The sequence below is a fragment of the Clupea harengus genome, chromosome 4, assembly GCF_900700415.2.
Source record: "Clupea harengus chromosome 4, Ch_v2.0.2, whole genome shotgun sequence".
Taxonomy (NCBI): domain Eukaryota; kingdom Metazoa; phylum Chordata; class Actinopteri; order Clupeiformes; family Clupeidae; genus Clupea; species Clupea harengus.
The window spans coordinates 10786477-10803330 of NC_045155.1; the positions used below are offsets into that span (position 1 = coordinate 10786477).

At 40.2% G+C, this 16854-nt stretch overlaps 2 protein-coding genes across 2 annotated transcripts in view; one reads left to right on the plus strand and one right to left on the minus strand.

The window, feature by feature from the left end:
• The window catches only part of cacna1fb (calcium channel, voltage-dependent, L type, alpha 1F subunit), a 44950-nt gene extending 42468 nt beyond the window's left edge, over positions 1–2482 (minus strand). Inside the window, exon 1 of the mRNA XM_031566187.2 lies at positions 2112–2482. Within this exon, the coding sequence (XP_031422047.1) occupies positions 2112–2154 (43 nt within the window). The 5' untranslated portion in view covers positions 2155–2482. The remainder of the gene's footprint in view (positions 1–2111) is intronic.
• A 5148-nt stretch (positions 2483–7630) lies between these two features.
• The window catches only part of magixa (MAGI family member, X-linked a), a 42910-nt gene continuing 33686 nt past the window's right edge, over positions 7631–16854 (plus strand). Inside the window, exons 1-3 of the mRNA XM_042707521.1 lie at positions 7631–8815; positions 13533–13822; positions 15340–15456. Of these exons, the coding sequence (XP_042563455.1) occupies positions 13543–13822; positions 15340–15456 (397 nt within the window). The 5' untranslated portion in view covers positions 7631–8815; positions 13533–13542. The remainder of the gene's footprint in view (positions 8816–13532; positions 13823–15339; positions 15457–16854) is intronic.

Below are 16854 nucleotides of genomic sequence, written 5' to 3' on the forward strand. Positions count from 1 at the left end.
GACAGCTGTGACCTAGTTCTCTGTGCTAGTGAGTGCGAAAGGCATTCTGGGGCCGGGGCGTTATGTGCTAGTACCTGTGGACCCACACTAAGCACCGCTAGCCAGCAGCACAGAGAGCTGAGCTAGCACAGAGAGGGACTGCACAGATAGCTTATTATAACTATATTATAATCATTTGGGCTGAGCACTGCCTAAAGACTGCTATTATCAGACACAGATAACTCTGTTCTGTTAAAACCTTTCAAGTGGTATTAAATAGTGCAGGGGGGGATTGTGCAGCAGGAGGCAGAATAATTTGTGTTGGAAGTTCAGGAGGTCTGATAGAGGCCTATTTTAAATGTAAATGATGAGCTAATCTCAGGTTGCCAAATGAGTCAGTGGGCAGAGTTTATGCCTGTACTTGGTGATGCCTGAGACATAATTGGTTGGGCAGGTACAACGCTATGCTTATAATCATTTAGAAGGCTGTAGGTTAGCTCAGAGCATTGGGCTTATTCATTCTCATAGTAAAAAAAAAAAGATAAAGTTATCCAAGGCGTAAATATACCTCTAAAATGTCTACATAAACCATTTATTCTCAAAGTGTACTACATGTACAGAGAAAATCTGTTATAAATGACTTGTAAATACTACTACTATGTATCTATGACCATGCAATGTATTGAAAAGCATCTTTGTTACATAACAAACAAGACACCATGAAAGGAAGGCAAACAGAAAACAGACCAAAGGATATGAACAATGCCACTGTTGGAAATTAATATAAGGTATATATATATAGGCCCTAATGCCTAATTGTGCACAAAACCTATTCTTTATTGATTGCTCCTTGCACGTTGATTATACTCTGTGACCACAAAGCAGAGGAAGGTCCAGACAAAAGAAACACTTTTTAATAGATGACAGATTATTGATCACTGAAGTGATGACAACTGACTGATCAGTCACTGCTGATATCCATTATTAGCATATGATAAGAAACACAATTAAATGCTGACATATCTAAAAAAGGGTTTTACATACCACAGTTTAAACCAGATGGATTTCTGGGCAGTTATATATTTTGTTCTTAAATCATATGGTTGAGGGAACTACTCATGACATTCCATTGAATAGTAGTCCATCACTGTGCTTTGTTTTTATAATCGATGGAGCCAATTCAGTTTCATTTTTATTCATGACGCCAATTCAATAATCTTTGGTCTAGAATTATAATATATAATCAATAGACTGCAGACATAAATGGGCATGCTTCAATATCCCAATAGAGAAGGAGTTCCATTCTCATAAAAAAATATTATTATTATTATCATTGTGTTCTATCATATGAGATTTTGTCAAATGTTCTGCATCCTTCTGCGAGCACATTATGGTACATTAAAGCTTGATCAAGAGTAGCAATGTTAAATTCCATACCATGTGAATAACACGACACAAGGCTAATGTTATAGCTTAGTTTGCATGTACGAGAACAGCTGTAATACAGTGTATTATTATGCCATTAATCTAGTTTATCAGATTACACACATTAAAGTGTACTGTTACATGTGTTGGAATGTCTCATGAATATTTACTCTAGCAAACCATACAAATGAAATATATAACATGGGCATTTGGACATACTCAAAGTAAAGCAAGAGAAGCTTTACAGCGTAATGTACATTTAGATATTGTGTATCATTATTCATGCATCACAACAAAGAATATCATGGGTATTAACCAACTGTATATGAATTATGGCGGAAGATAATTAGGCATGAAATATGTGAGTTGTCTGGCAGGACAGCATCTGTTAGGGAATGAACGTGACGAGGGAGGAAAATAGGTCCATAATTTTATTCAAGCAGAGCTTGCGGCACATAACCTTCATCTTTAATTATAATTACTGATAGTGGTGAGACATTTTTTTGCCTCTGCAATTAGTCAAGTTCTGTTGACTTTCCTGGGTGCAGTGATATTACCTGAAAGTTACTCTGACGGTAGTTGAATACACACAAGACAGAAACAAATAAGTCATTCGAATATTCTTAAATCTTCATATCGTACCAGACACAGCACATTACACGGACCTGTTAAACTCAAAATCCATCCTGTTAAAATCCATCACTTACTTTTTCGGTTGTCCTCGTACATGTCGGAGGTTATCACCTTCATTCACCTCATCACAGGATAGCACATGATCTTACGGATTTCACGTCTTCTGTCACGCTTGAAAGGTAAATATATTCCGAATTTACATCCTGAAAAAATACTGAACCGTAGTTTTAATCCTCGGTGATGCCCCTAAATCACTTCCTAATTGCTTTTCAGTGCGCATCAATTAGAGTCCGATAAAATTGAAAAGACAACTCCACCGGACCAAAGATGTTCTCTTCGCGATATGTTGTTTCAGACTTTAAAAAATAACTTTGATTAGTTCCGTTCTGTATTTACAAATTTACAAACCTCCCCGACTCTATCCGGTCTCTAGCTAGTTGTCTCCGCATTTAAGCCATCAATTCAGGATTAAAGAAAAATTGAGTCCTTTAAAGGGAATGGCAGCCTAGAAACTTATTAAAGGGAGGTAGTGGTAAGCAGACGGATAAGTGGGTTGTCGACAGAAAATATCAAGCTATGCACTCATTGGTTGCACGGAACGTATTAACTGATAGGATCTGCATGTGATTACAATGTTTAGCAGCACGAGTGAATTTAATTGCATTGTGGGGTAACTATTATATCCATGAAAATGTGTAGAATGTCTTTCTACTGAAGTTTGGTGTGTGGCTGATCATTTTTGCATAGAGATGCGGTTTTATAAGGTTGTTGCTGGGATATATCTAGTGAATCATCTCCCATAGCAATTTCCTTTGATAAGGTTTCCTTTATTTAGGAATCATATACACAAACTGTGGTTTTCACAGCACATTCCTATATTCTTAGTGTTAAGTGGACTATCACGTAGATATTATGCTAAAATGCAATACACATCTCTCTGTGACCTATAAATATATCATTTTGCATATAAGTTAGGATAAAGGCACACATATGTGACCTTATATAAAAGCTTAGATAAAATGAAAATTCTACTAATTTGATATTTACAGTCAAATGCACAAGTGTTGGTATGACAGTAACTTCCTTCACATGCCGTCAACATGTAGTAAGCCTGTACGTTAAGTCTTTGTAATCCCCATAGAAACCACCAAAAGCATTTTTTTTCCTGGTCATGCTGAAGTCCATGTTAGTTTTATATTAACAAAATATGTAACGTGACATTTTTTTTTTTTTGTAACAGCTGATTCTTCTTATCTTATGCTGGACTGATGTGTTTTTCCCTATAGACTCATCAAAGTAAACCCTGCTTGGTGCAGAGTGTAGCTCTCTTGATACCATGTATGATTTTAGTTTATATCATTTCAGCACTTTATCATCATCTGATCAGCCCTTAAAGCCTACGTGCATGTGTATGTCTGTAGCACATTCATGTATGGGAAATATGGGTTTAGAAACAACCCATAAAATCACACAAAATCATGAAACGCATCTATGACATTGTTTTAAGTCACTGCAGATCCATTTCTTGCAGAGAAATATTGGTTGGGTGCATTCTGCTATAATAAGATAAATTAATAAGATAGTTATAATAACATATATTGTCATCTTCAGAATTCAAATTAATAACTAAAGTGTTTAAACACTTCAAAAACAATTTGTAACATCTATATATGAACATGATATTGTATAATTTATACTATGATTACTTAACTGTTGAATTTCTGACCCGGACAATGTAACATCTCCACAAAATATTTCTCTTCTCAGCCAACGCTTCTGTTTTGACCTTTTTGGTTATTATAAAATTGAACACACAGTGATGCTACTCACAGTCTCTAATTTGGTCAAAAAATGGAGTGGACTGCTCTCTTGTGGAGATCTCTGGTACAACAGTTAACTTTCACTGTTCTCACTTTCACTGATAGCACACAGCAAATGTCTGACACATTGATCTATCATCAAGAACATTTTAATTGATTATTAAGAATCTGAAATGTTAGGTATGGGGATGGGTGTGCCATAATAGGCTTATGATATTTATGATATATATACTTATGATATATATATATCATAAGTATGATACTTTTGATGCATTGCTTCTCTTCTCTTATCTAAATAGGCTCTTCATGACCAGTTGAGAAACGACACTACATTTGATCAACAAACACAACATCACAAATTGTGTCTCATAAGCTGATCATCTGCAGTCTTTATGATCCACATCTGAATAACATTATATTCAATGTTTTGTGGACACACGTCCTAACGATTGTCATTATCATTGACAGATAAAAAAAATAAGGTACTGTCTTAACTTAAGGCAACTGTTTGCGTTGATTTATTTTTAAAAGCTGCATCAACTTGCTTTATAAATAACTAACTGGTTATTACTCACTGCGTGAATTAAGATAACCAAGTGATGGAAACCTATATACACATATTTGCTGTTGTGCGAAGTAACTGTATTAATGAACCATTTTTCCTTTTGCCATATTTAACAACATCTACTTAATTAAGATGAATAATAAAAGATCAAACCATCGCAAACTTATTTACAAACACACACAATTAATTCCACATATTAGCAAATTGTATTTGGTGGTAGCAAGATCTTTTAAGCACAAAGGCTGCTCGAAGGTAAATGGGCTACAGATGAATTTGAAGACTATTCTCGTATCTGAGCAGGATATAGTTAGGCCTAATACTATTGGAGCTCCTTCAGATATTTCATTCTGACATCTAGTAATGACTTTTTTAGAAAACCTTTAGCATTTCACTATGATGCAATTCAAACTTGTGTGAAAATAACAATCTGTATATAATATCTATTCCCAATCTCTGGAAACACGCTTCACCATAATGGTTGCCGATATAATTACTTAAAGAAAACCCAAATTTGAGTGCCACGAAAATCAATACAAACGATCAACTGAAAAATAATAGTATTTAGCCTAAACCTGAAAATTGTCAGTTAGTAAAACACCACCTTATCGCAGTGCATTCTGGGTAGCTGTGTTCTGTGGCAAGGACAGATTGCCAATGGACAAAAATAATTTAAAATGAACTGATTTACTTTAAAAACTCTAGTTGAATGATGAATGTCATTATTTACCTTACTGAAACATTTGGGTAATGGATGCATAATGGATGTATATATTTATGTTTACTCTACAAAGATATTTGACTTTAAACTAGATCTGGGATGCGCATGCCATTAAGTTGGATGAGTAGGTTGTCTAAACTGGGAAAGTGCATCCATCAAACTCTTTTCTTGTGATTGTTGGTTCAACTTAAAGCGAAAGTGTAGATTCTATAAATAATGTTGAATTGAACCTCCTCTGTCAACAGTTTTATTATTTTTAGTTCTGAGAACTTATATGCAATGTGGGAAACTAGTAGTATTAAGTAAATTAAAGGCATTTTTTGAGGAAGATATACTTTTTTGCAGTGTACATTTTTTACAGGTGTATATATTTGCAATAGTGCAGTGCAAATGACGTTGTAAACATATGTTAGTAGTGGAAAATGAAGGTCATTAGGAGCATGGAGAAAAGTGTGTATGTGAGTGTGTGTTTATAGGGTTCGGTGGGCTCATCTTGAAGGGGTTGAGGGGTGTTTGTGTGTGTGTGTGTGTGAGAGAGAGGTTGGTAGCCAGGTTCAGATGGGTAACAGCTAGGGGGAAGAATCTGTTTCTGAGCCTGGTAGTAAGGGCTCTGGGTCTCCTATAGCGCCTCCCAGAGGGCAGGGGGGAGAACAGGCCGCAGTTGGGGTAGGTGGGATCTCTGCTGATACTGAGACCTCTGTGCAGGCAGTGTTTATGATAAATGGCTTTAATGGCTGGGAGCTGGGTACCAGTGGTTGCCTTGACGACCCGCTGCAGGGCTTTCTGGTCTTGCCATTCAGTAAACCTTGGTGTTTTAGTAAGCCAGGGGGTCAAATTTAGTTGGGCCTCAAGGAGACGGACGAATGCAAGAACTAGGTGAAGGGCTATGTAGAACAGGAGGAGGGCAGGGGAAGAGGGAGTAGAGAGGTTTATTGTCAAATCTCTGCTTTGTGCCGGCTTGCTTGGCAAATCTTTCAATTTATTGCTTGGATTAAATCATTTAATTTGTGTTAAGCTTTTCATTACTTCTGCCCACCTGTCTATTGATTGCATGATTTTTGTAAGACATACCTATTAAGGAACGTTTAACATACCATTGTGCTGGAATTTAATGTCGATGGAATTCCAGGATCACGGATGCAGGGTTTTTAATCTTTACTCGTTGATCATTGATGTACATCCTGTTTTGACTTGTAATGCTACATGTTGCAATGACCTGTATTTTTTCCTCTCAGCGGTGTGCCAGCAACTACCACAGTGGTAGTGGACAAAAAGTATGGGGGAGGGTGACGTTATTCAGAAGGTAAAGAGGGATTAGCATTTGTCACGTTGCTATTACAGTACTGCTGGGTGATTGTGTCTTTTTAATCTTGCCATGTTTTAGATATGATGTGATGATCTGGCATGTCTTTCAGATTTTCAATTTCGATGCTGCACGCACTTCAAGAACTCAAATACATGGAGGTAAAATGAAGAGCAGGCTATACAAGCGTACAAAATCTGTATTTCTGACTGAGTATTTCCATATCTCAGTGTAAAATACAGCCATGAATAGGCACAATTGCACAGCAGGTGTGCAAGAAGAAAAGTATTTTGAACTGCATTGCTTCAACATTTATTTGTCTAGACTGTACATTCTCTGTCACGGTCCATCAAATCCACTTTGAAGTTTATTCCACTTTAACATAACTTTGCACTCGTCCACTTTGCTTCATTTTTATCACAAATATATCCCAAGAGGAAATAACAGCCTTGGAAATAACCTCTGAATTTCAACCTAGACTGATATCCTGCACTTTCAAACTCACCTCATTCTCGTCCGTTTTTTGTCTGTCCTGCCAGGTGAGTGTGCAGTAAGCTGTGTGTGTGGGCCAATTTGGTCCTGTTCCCCTGAGTCAAACTCAGAGTTTATACTGTATGTTAAGTCATTAGGCACCTCCATTTTAATGTCTGACTTGCCATGTCAGCACTTCCTCAAGAGCCCAGCTTGGTGCTGCACTCTCTGGAGACCGGCTAACACTCAGTCATTACCCGTCCACATGCTGACTGACATTTCAGATATCTCCTAATTAACTGAACTTTTCCTATAGGCCTATATGCCATGTGAGGGAGCTTCCTTCACACTGGTTTGGATGGCAGTAAGATGTGTAGATAGTTGTCCAAATAATTGCTGGTATGTGGGGGTAAAGCACTACCTGATTGTAATGTAATTTGAAAATGTTCCAAATTCATGTCAGGTTAACCTAGAGCATAAACTGCAAAAACAAACGAAACATTTCATTTAATTTCATTATAGAGCATGATCAATATAAAATGTAGGCTATTGTTTTATAGCTGCACCAACAGCCTATGCAATTTGTTTGATCTTAGCCTACTATGTAGGAGCAGCTTGTATCTAGGATACGCCTCTGTTTCCTTGACGACGTGATGGCACAGGTTACGCTGGTAAAGTACTCTCGTAATTTCTGCTCACGTTCAAGACATTCATTTCCTGTTAAAGCGATACAGTAAAGGGGTGACATTGCAGTAGCTTAATACGTACAAATAACCACTCTGCAACATTTGCACCATCTGAACTGACTCAAATAATGCAGTAGTTTCTATAAATGGCACATATTTTATGTTATAGACTGTGGTTGCAGCCGGCTCTTTGCAGCGGAAGGATGGAGTAGCGTTTCTTTAAACCACGGAGTCTTTTGCAGAACGTCATAGGGAGCCGTAAACAGTGTGTGCCTTTGCTGAGGTCAGCTAAATTGAAACCATTAGAGCATTAGAGTGTTGCTGCAGTGGAAATACGAGGCTTGATGTCATTGGACGCGTTTTATATGTGTGTGTGTTCGCAAAAAAAAAAAAAAAACGAGTATTAACTAATATCAGATTAGACTGCTCAGATGATTCTACGGGGCTGTTCAGATAATGCTACAGTGCGCTCAGGCTGCCAGGTGCTTGTATTTCATGCTAAGGGATGACCACTTATGAATGGAAAACACCTGCAAAAAAGCAGGCTGGGCTACAACACCATCATATCATTTATGTACCTTATAATCACAATAGACTGTTTATATTAGCTATCTTAGGCCCACTTTATGACTGTATTAAGATAGGCTGTTTATCGATAGGTCCGTGATTTTAATTTAAAGTAATTTAAATTTTGAGTAATTCAAAGACTCAGCATCTTATTCATCATTAATATTTCAACCTGTGCCTTGTGATTGAGGTATTTAGGTGAGGAGTCATACAACGTTCACGCATTCCCACTTACACCAACGAACCAATCCCTTCACACTATAGGCGGTCCTTTCCCTTTCTTTCTACACTATGTTCCCTCCCATCCATGCCCCCTCCTTTCTGCTCTTATCACCGTTTCCTTATTGCTTTCCCTAGGAAGATAGGACTGTGCTGAATGCAATGCAATTTTGCCCTGTGTTCCATTAGCTTAACAGCCCAAAAGCATGGCCACCGCGCTGGACTGTCATCAGTTGTATTGCTGCCGTGGCTTCTCTGTTTTCTCTTATCAACGCAGACCAATGGAATTATTAACCTTTGTTTTTAGCTTGTTATAAACAGCCCATTCTGCAGTCACCAGCGACACCGATAACCAATCAATATCGATAGAGTATTTAAAAGGGATATAGCCATAAGGCAACACGTCGAGGAGAGGCTGGAATTATGAAGGTATGTCATAAAACGACGCATCAAGGTATCATGTATTAATGTACATTGAAACATCATGTAACGCGTCTTTGTCCATTTTCCAATATCCATTGTAGATTATGCGGGCTGTGATAGTAGGCGACGTAATGTCACTGGTGGTCTCTGTATTAACTGGTGCTTTGGCATAATGTAGGCTACATTACTCGTCGGATACAAATGGAATAACCTAATCAGACCAAGGATATTATTTTTTGCAACCTCCTTTGTAGTTTTAATTTATTGGTGTTCAAATACAATGTGTACCATTTTGTTAAAACGAACCTTTCATTTTTTTTCAGTTACCTGCCAAACATCAGTTATTTACAAAAAACATGCCTTAGACAACAATACCTTTCTAATTGTATGTGAATAATGCGTTAATGTTTTGACAATTTTAAGCGGTTAGGGTTCAACCATAATTGTTGCACAACATGTGGAACCACAACAAGACTATGTAGTTCTTCCTACCAATTCAAGTGTGAGGGGAAAAAATGTGTTTGCTTGGTTTGTGCAAGTGCATGCAAGTGTGTGCACTCCTGAATGTGTGTGTGTGTGTGTGTGTGCGTCTATGCCAGTGTGTTTTGAGAGAGTGAAAGGGAGAGAAGGAGGAGAGATTGAAAGCTAGTGTTTTAAACAGCCACACATCTTTTTATTCAGTGTTGCACTCATAACTTCTGTTGTTCAGGTGGAAAACAGTGTGGGCTTCCTGAAGGACCATACGCTTCGTATTAATAATTACCTCTGCAGTAATCCAGTGATGGCATGGCAGCGGTGTCATTGCTGTCATCTGTCTTGTGTCTCATTTTTGCAGTGTGGAGTTAACATTCTTCCAGGGAGGTTGAGCTGCGAGTTTCCTCGAGCTCGAGCACCTGACCGGTGGGCACATGTAAACAATCAGAAACTAGGCAACATGCGTCCTGTGTGGTTGCCCATTTATGTGACTTTTAATGAGATGAGTGTCAATCAGAGGGGCCAATGTGAAAGGAGGGTCATCCTTAACTGGCTCTCCGGTGTCAGCATTACCTGACTGATACTCTCTGTGATAGGCTGCTTACTGCACAGGGAACTCTCACTCACACAGTGCTGCATTTTCCCCCTCGGCATGATGCCTCTCTCCCCCCCCTCCCCCCTCCATCAAAAATCCTCTCTCTATCTATCTCTCTCTCTCTCTCTCTCTCTTTCTCTCTCTCCCCCTCTGATCTCCTCAGCTCTGCGCTGCTCTGTTCATCCAAATCCTCAGGAAAGACAGCTAGCATGTCTGTTATGGACCCAAATCCACTGCAGAGCTCAACTACAGTAGCAGGTGTAATCACGCAAATTGTCCATGTTAGACTCCTCAAATAAGGATGTCCACGTGTAAAGACATAAGCAGCCGCAGGTAAAGGACCACAAGCTGTCTCTCGAGTGATTAGAGGTTGCTGGACAGCCGTGTTAAAGGGGACACCTCAGAGGCGATAAGTGTGTTGATCCGAGTCTCATAAGTAACAGTATTACTGAGGTGAGACCAAAGAGGCTTAAGCCTGACTTTAAGATTGGGTGTAGGTTACTCCACCTTACTGCACACCTCCTGTGGTCCGACCCCATGAAGGTCCTACTTTCTTGCGTCAGCCTCTTTTAATGAAGTTGTTCAGGAAACACTTAGCCTGGTGGTGGTCCATGTACTCCGCAATGTGCTGTGTGTGCACAATGTGACAAGACTGTTAGTCCATATTTTGGCAGTGTCCGTGTCGTGTTCCTTATTCATCTTACTCTACAATCTTACTATACGCGTAATGGAAAGCAGCCATATGCAGCATTTCATGGGAGTTCACATTTTTGAACTAAAGCACACTGTTATTGCCGTCAGATCAGTGACAAAGCACACACTTCTATGATCACAACTACACGCCTGCACCTCTTCCTGTTAATACATTTGACAGAATCATAAGCCCAGTGGCTGGTCCTTTCATTGTTGATTTGGACTCCAACCTTTGTGATGAAAATGGGACACTCCTGTTCCATCCAGGCTTGCATGAGAAAAAGGCTTCATCCGACTTTGGCCCTCAGTTGAAAGTGATGACCACATCACGACAGAGCAGAAAAAAAGGGTGCCGAACTTGACAGGGGGTTGAACAACAACTCTGGCTCTGATACATCATCGCTGCCTTTAAGCATCAGAGCCAAAATCTTGGTTAATTTCTGTCATATCACAGCTCTGGCTTGAAAGCCATGCTCGGATATAGAGGGGGCCTGTGAGGGGCTTTTGATGATTTGTCTGGTCCCTCGTCCACTGCATTGTTTTTCATATTACCTCCTTTTTGTCTCTCCCACAGTGCTTTACAGCACTGGCTTGTTCTGCAGTGCTCTCATTTTCAAACAAAGCTGAATGTTTTTTCATCCTCCTCCTCTGGCAAACAAGCACAATTAGGTCCTTATTTTGCGAAAGGAACAGTTTAATTGCCCTGAAGCATGTTCTACACAGAAACCCAGACTTTTTTTTTCTCCAAAAGCGTAGCATATTGTACATCAATATTAAAGTCCAGATAGGGAGCATCACGATTTACAAGACCCTTTGGGCTCAGCAGGAGCCAATCTGCTAAATTCTATAACTAGATCATGTTTTCAATACTCATGCTTGATCCAAATTTAATGAACAGACACATTTTCATGACATACATTGATAAAGTGTTCTTTATTAATATCAATTATGGCAAGAGTTGCAACAGACCGTTTTGTCAGATGTTGAATTGACCGATTGGTCCTTTGTCTTTTATACTTCATTAATTACACTAAAGGGCTTGGAGATTTATCGGAGCCTGGATACATTTTTGAGTAGGTGTCTAATAAGGTGTCTTATCACAGTTAGTGTGCAGTGTTCAGTGTTGAGGTGCAGGGTTTATATTTAGCTTTCAGGATATGCCTCTATTTTTTAAAAACCTGTTTAAATCTGGAAATACCAAATAAGCCCCAGACTTTTTAAATATAGCCGTGTTTACACAGGGTGATGTTGCCTGATGTTACCAGTCTGTGTTCTCTGAAGGTAAATTAAAAGTAGGAAAATATCTATGTGATACTGCAGAAATATCGCCCACGCCACCACTGACATATCAAAGCGATCTCAGTTACAGAGAAAAAGCGGGCTTGTATTTGCTGTCAGTTTCTGTTTTATTTTAGGCTGGCAGTTGAAGATCTGAGCTGTCGAGATGGGATTCATTTAGATATTTTACATCAAGCCCACGACTTTCAAGTCCCTCAGATAAGGCGTTCGCACGCACTCACACACTCTCGCTCGCTCGCGTAAGCAGCATCTCATCCCCTCCAGGAGCTCTGGAGATGCAGTGGATGAAAAAGCCTCGCACCTCTGCTCATTTCGCAAGCGGTGACTCATTCACACCTTTGCTTGGTAATTTCAATCGTTTCAATGCGAGGCTTTTTAAAACTGGCACGTACAGAGCCGGCTTCTTTTTCTCCTCTGAGCTCACGATCAAGCGTGTGTTCAGCCTTGAGTGTGTGTGTGTGTGTGCGCAATGCACATGCTGCATCTGCTGGAATTCCGAAGCCTGGTGTTTACCTTCTTTCTGCCGGCTGTGACAACACGCTTATGAGGGTGTGTGTTCCTGTCATGCCCCTCTCCCACCTCCCACCTGCCCACGACTGCTTATCTGCCTATGTTGTAATCGGCACTTACCCTTTGAACCCTTCTGTTTATGTCATGTGAAAGTGAGACTAAAAGTAAGAAAGAAAAAGACAGAAAGTGATAGGAAAAGAGGAAGAAAAAAGTCTGCATACAGTTTGTATCACAGTGAGTGGGAAAGAAGGAAAGGGAATACATGGGGATATTAAGGTTAAATGCCACACTGCCTTTAAAATGTGAGGTTATTTCTCATTCTTCCTTTTAGCTGGCTTGTCAACATAGTTCTCCATTGAGCTCTTGTAAAATATGTGTAAACATAGGCTATGAAAATGCTTAGCCTAACACCTGAAATAGTCCCATGCATTTTTTATGAGCTTTGCAAGAATTGTTTGTGGACTGTATCGCCCCTGCTGTGTTGTGACCATCTGTTTGTCTTTCTCGTTTCAATGGAGAGAGTTGTAATAGGCGTTAAACATGTGAAAAAAACACTTGAGTGTATTTTTTTTTCCTTGGGATGATAATAGCAATGATTTATGAGGCAGTTTTCATTCAGCCTCGGCCTATGGCGTATGTGCTGTTCCATTTTAAACCATGACAGTATTGTTTCATGCAGTGTGCGTTGCGCTTGTTATCCCACATACTGTGGTGCATCATGATCCTCTTTTGTGGTGTCATTGGCAGCATTAACACATGGCATTAAGGGACCCCTTTCATTATAGCTGCTTCCCTCTTTCTGCTGGAAATTATTTCCACAACACATTTCTATTATCAAACATGTGTGACGAGTGATGCATCCAAAATGATTGTATATAATGTTTGAATGAATTTGGATTGTTATGTCTATAGAATGTATCGTATCCCACCCTCTCTCTCTCTCTCTCTCCTTTTGACACTGGATATGTTATAAATAAAATAAAATGGGTATCATTGATCATTACATATTTAAGATATATATATATATATGTATGTATGTAGTATATATATAGTCATGTCTTTTTATTGAAAAAGTGTAAGAGTGAGTTTTTTTTGTAGAAGTTGGTCTCTGCTGAATGTGTGTAATTGTTCTCTGTCTTTGTCTCTGAGCAGCGCTGTCACCATGTCTAAAGCCACAGTGAAGAAGCTGCACTGGCGCTCAAAAGTGCAGGAGAGCTTTGTCCCCCTGGGCGGAGCCTCGGGGGAACTGGGCCTCGCCATTGGTGGTGGGGCCGACTACGGAGAGTTCCCATTCGTCACCGCAGCCCCCGGAGGCGGAGCCACCGTGGGTGACATCATCCTGGAGATTGGCGGCACTCCTGTCCTGGGAATGACCCTTGGAGATGTGCGAGGGGTTCTCAATTCCTGCCCGCATCCCATCCGCATTAAGACCGTCTCCCCAGGTACCCTGACGCGTACAAAGGCTTCCCATCTCAGTCAAGGCCCGTAGTATAATAGCTCATAATTGGATTTTAAAAGCTCTCTTTTCCTGGTATCGTTCAAGCATGCACCATTTATCCAAATACTTTCATTACAGCATAACTCAATGTGATATGCACAAGCTGGAGCAGCCTCTTACCTCCCATTAATAGAATGCCCCCCCTCTATCTTTCTTGATAGCGAATATCGCCTGCCTGCTAAGTACAGTAGCCTACAGTACATTGGAGAAAAAAAAAGAGAGGCCTTTTTGGCTGGACAGTGGGTCAGTACTAGGTGGCCAGAGCTACCTGCCATAGCTCTGTGGTGCTGAAGCCCATGTTAAGTGGATGTGATGGTCTGCAGTCTATTACTTAACCTCTGTGTGTGCGTGCCTGCCGAGGCTGAGCAGGATTGATCACTGTCGCTGTGCGGGCAGGACAGGGGCCGAGGCAGAGGGAGAGGGAGGACGCCGGGACTGTCTGTTAGTTTGACACGGTGGTGGTGGTGGGGTGGGGGGTGCACGCAGGTCCATCAATATAAGGAAGCGACCTGTCATCCGGGGTCATCAGGCACTTAGAAAAATGAATAGATCAGAGGTGTAATGCGCTTTGGTCTCGGTAGTCCCAGTAGTCCTTGAGGCTTTTTCGCCTCGCTTCTCCGCGGCTTGGGCGGCTCTATTGCAAAGGGAAATGGTGGAGCAGAGGTATTACCACGGGACGAAGAGAGGAGCTTTTATAAAGAGAAGAAAATCAATGTGCTGAGATGCAGGATTTCGAGACTATCTTCAGGGGGAGAGGCTGCTCTGTGCAGTATGGTGCCTTGCTATACTGTGCTGCACACTGAGAAGCCTATAAGCTCTGATATCTTCGGTCGGAACATGTTCTCTTTCCTCTTGATGCTTTCAGTATTAGTGCCCATTTGGTTTTAAGATGTAAAAAAAGAGCTGTTTTGTACAGCACTTTCTGTACAAAATGAGGAACTTCTTCATTTAGTTGTGCTGAATGTTTTCAATGAAAACTATGTTTGTGAGATATAATGAAGATTCAATTACAGTAGATATGTTAAATATAGCTCCCTCTCTTTTCACCTGCAACATGGAAGAGACATCAACTGTTTCGGTTTTTATTCCATGGCCTTAACATTATAATGTTAATGGAAAAAATAGTTTCATACCTTAATCCTTCATGATCTTCTTACTCTTTTAAATTGGTGTTTTTGTCAGTTTATTCTAATTGTGGTGCTTTTGTTACTGAAAGCCACAAAATAATATTAAGTGTATGAACTTTAGATAATAAATGCCATGATATAACACTGACACTGAAAAATTCTGCGATAAAATGTTTTGTCCATAACGCCCACCCCTGCTACAACCTGAACTTTCAATGCAGACACCAAAGGGTTTCCTATGAAGAGCGAAGAGGCTGAAAGAGTTCTGCATTGCAACAAAGACTTTACCCTTTCTTCCACTTACACCCACATTGTTTTCTCTGGTTTCTCATAGGCTCCACTCTATGTAAGGACCTGAGGCTGTATCTCAGTAAGTGTTTCACTCCGGGCTCAATGGACAGTCAGCTCCAGCAAGTCATCCGAGAAAACCTCTATCTGCGGGCTGTTCCCTGTAAGTGACATTTGTGTGTTTCTTTTTCATTTACAAACAAGCACGCACACACCCCACACATATACAACCAAAAACAGACAGCACACGCGCACAAGCGCACACACGCACACACGCACACACGCACACACGCACACACGCACACACACACACACAAACACACACATACAGACACATACACACCCACACACACACACACACACACACACACAAATGCACACACAGAGTTCATTATAAATGCATGCTCTTGAGCACAGTGTATCTGAAATCAAAGTTCCTGTGTGTTAAGGCAGCCTGTTTCCATTCAAAAACAAATCTCACTGCTGAGCTAGAAGTTCAGTGAATGTGAGGGTGCAAAAATGCACTCGAAGTGTCACCATGGCAACTGTCATCAAAGAGTCAGCAGGGCTTATTCGAAGTGACAGAACCCTGTGTTTTTGCTGAAGCAAGCCACCACGACTATTTCCAGCCGTATAGCTTATGCATATAGCATGTTCTATGCATTTATTTATGCCTAGCAATAGATGGACAAAGAAAAGAGAATGTTTTTTTTGTGCTTTTTTCTTTGTCCATCTATTGCTAGGCATAAATAAATGCATAGATGTATGTTTTTGAGTATGAGTATGTTTTTTAGTGCATAAAACCAGGCTTACAGGCTAGATTAGCTACAGTACCATGTCAAGTGCTGTACTTACAGACCAATGCAAGTACTGTACTTACAGACCTTTTTAGTAACATATTTTTCTCATGTTCTTTTTTTGTTGTTCTGTTTCATTTCCTTCTCTGTTATGGTTTTTCTTTTGAAAATTTCAACCCCTGGATGTTGTTTCTCCTTCCTCAGTCTGTGAGTTTCCCTGCTGTGTCTCTCAGCTCTCCTCAGACTCCATAGATCTGCATCCATCTTCCCTCTCTCTCTCTCGCGCTCTCCCTCTCTCTCTCTTTCTCCGCTCTGCTTCATAACGCTACTCACTGCCCACATAATCACAATGCCCAGGGGTTACAGTGGGACTGTGGAAGTGGGGAAGCTGCCATAGTTTGAATCAAGATAGAAGAAAAAAGACTTGGCAGCGATTCCAGTCAAAATGTTTTATGTCCTTACAGTCTCTATCTGCCATTGTGCTAGCTGCCTTTTCTATAACTGATAATGGTGGTGGGGTGGTGGGACTGCAGTTTCCACCGTCCCACTTTATTCCTGACCAATCTAACCCGTTTGTGCTTATTTTAATTTACAGATTCTTTTTTTGGCTTGGCATTTTTTTTTGCATTTTAGTGACCTTATGCTTCTTTATTGTTCTCTGTTAGCCTGCGGAATACAAATGAAACAGCCAGCTACAGTGAATAGAGAGGAATGGAGGTGCCTAGAGAAGGACGTTCTATAGACGTTCTTGTTCAATGATGAAT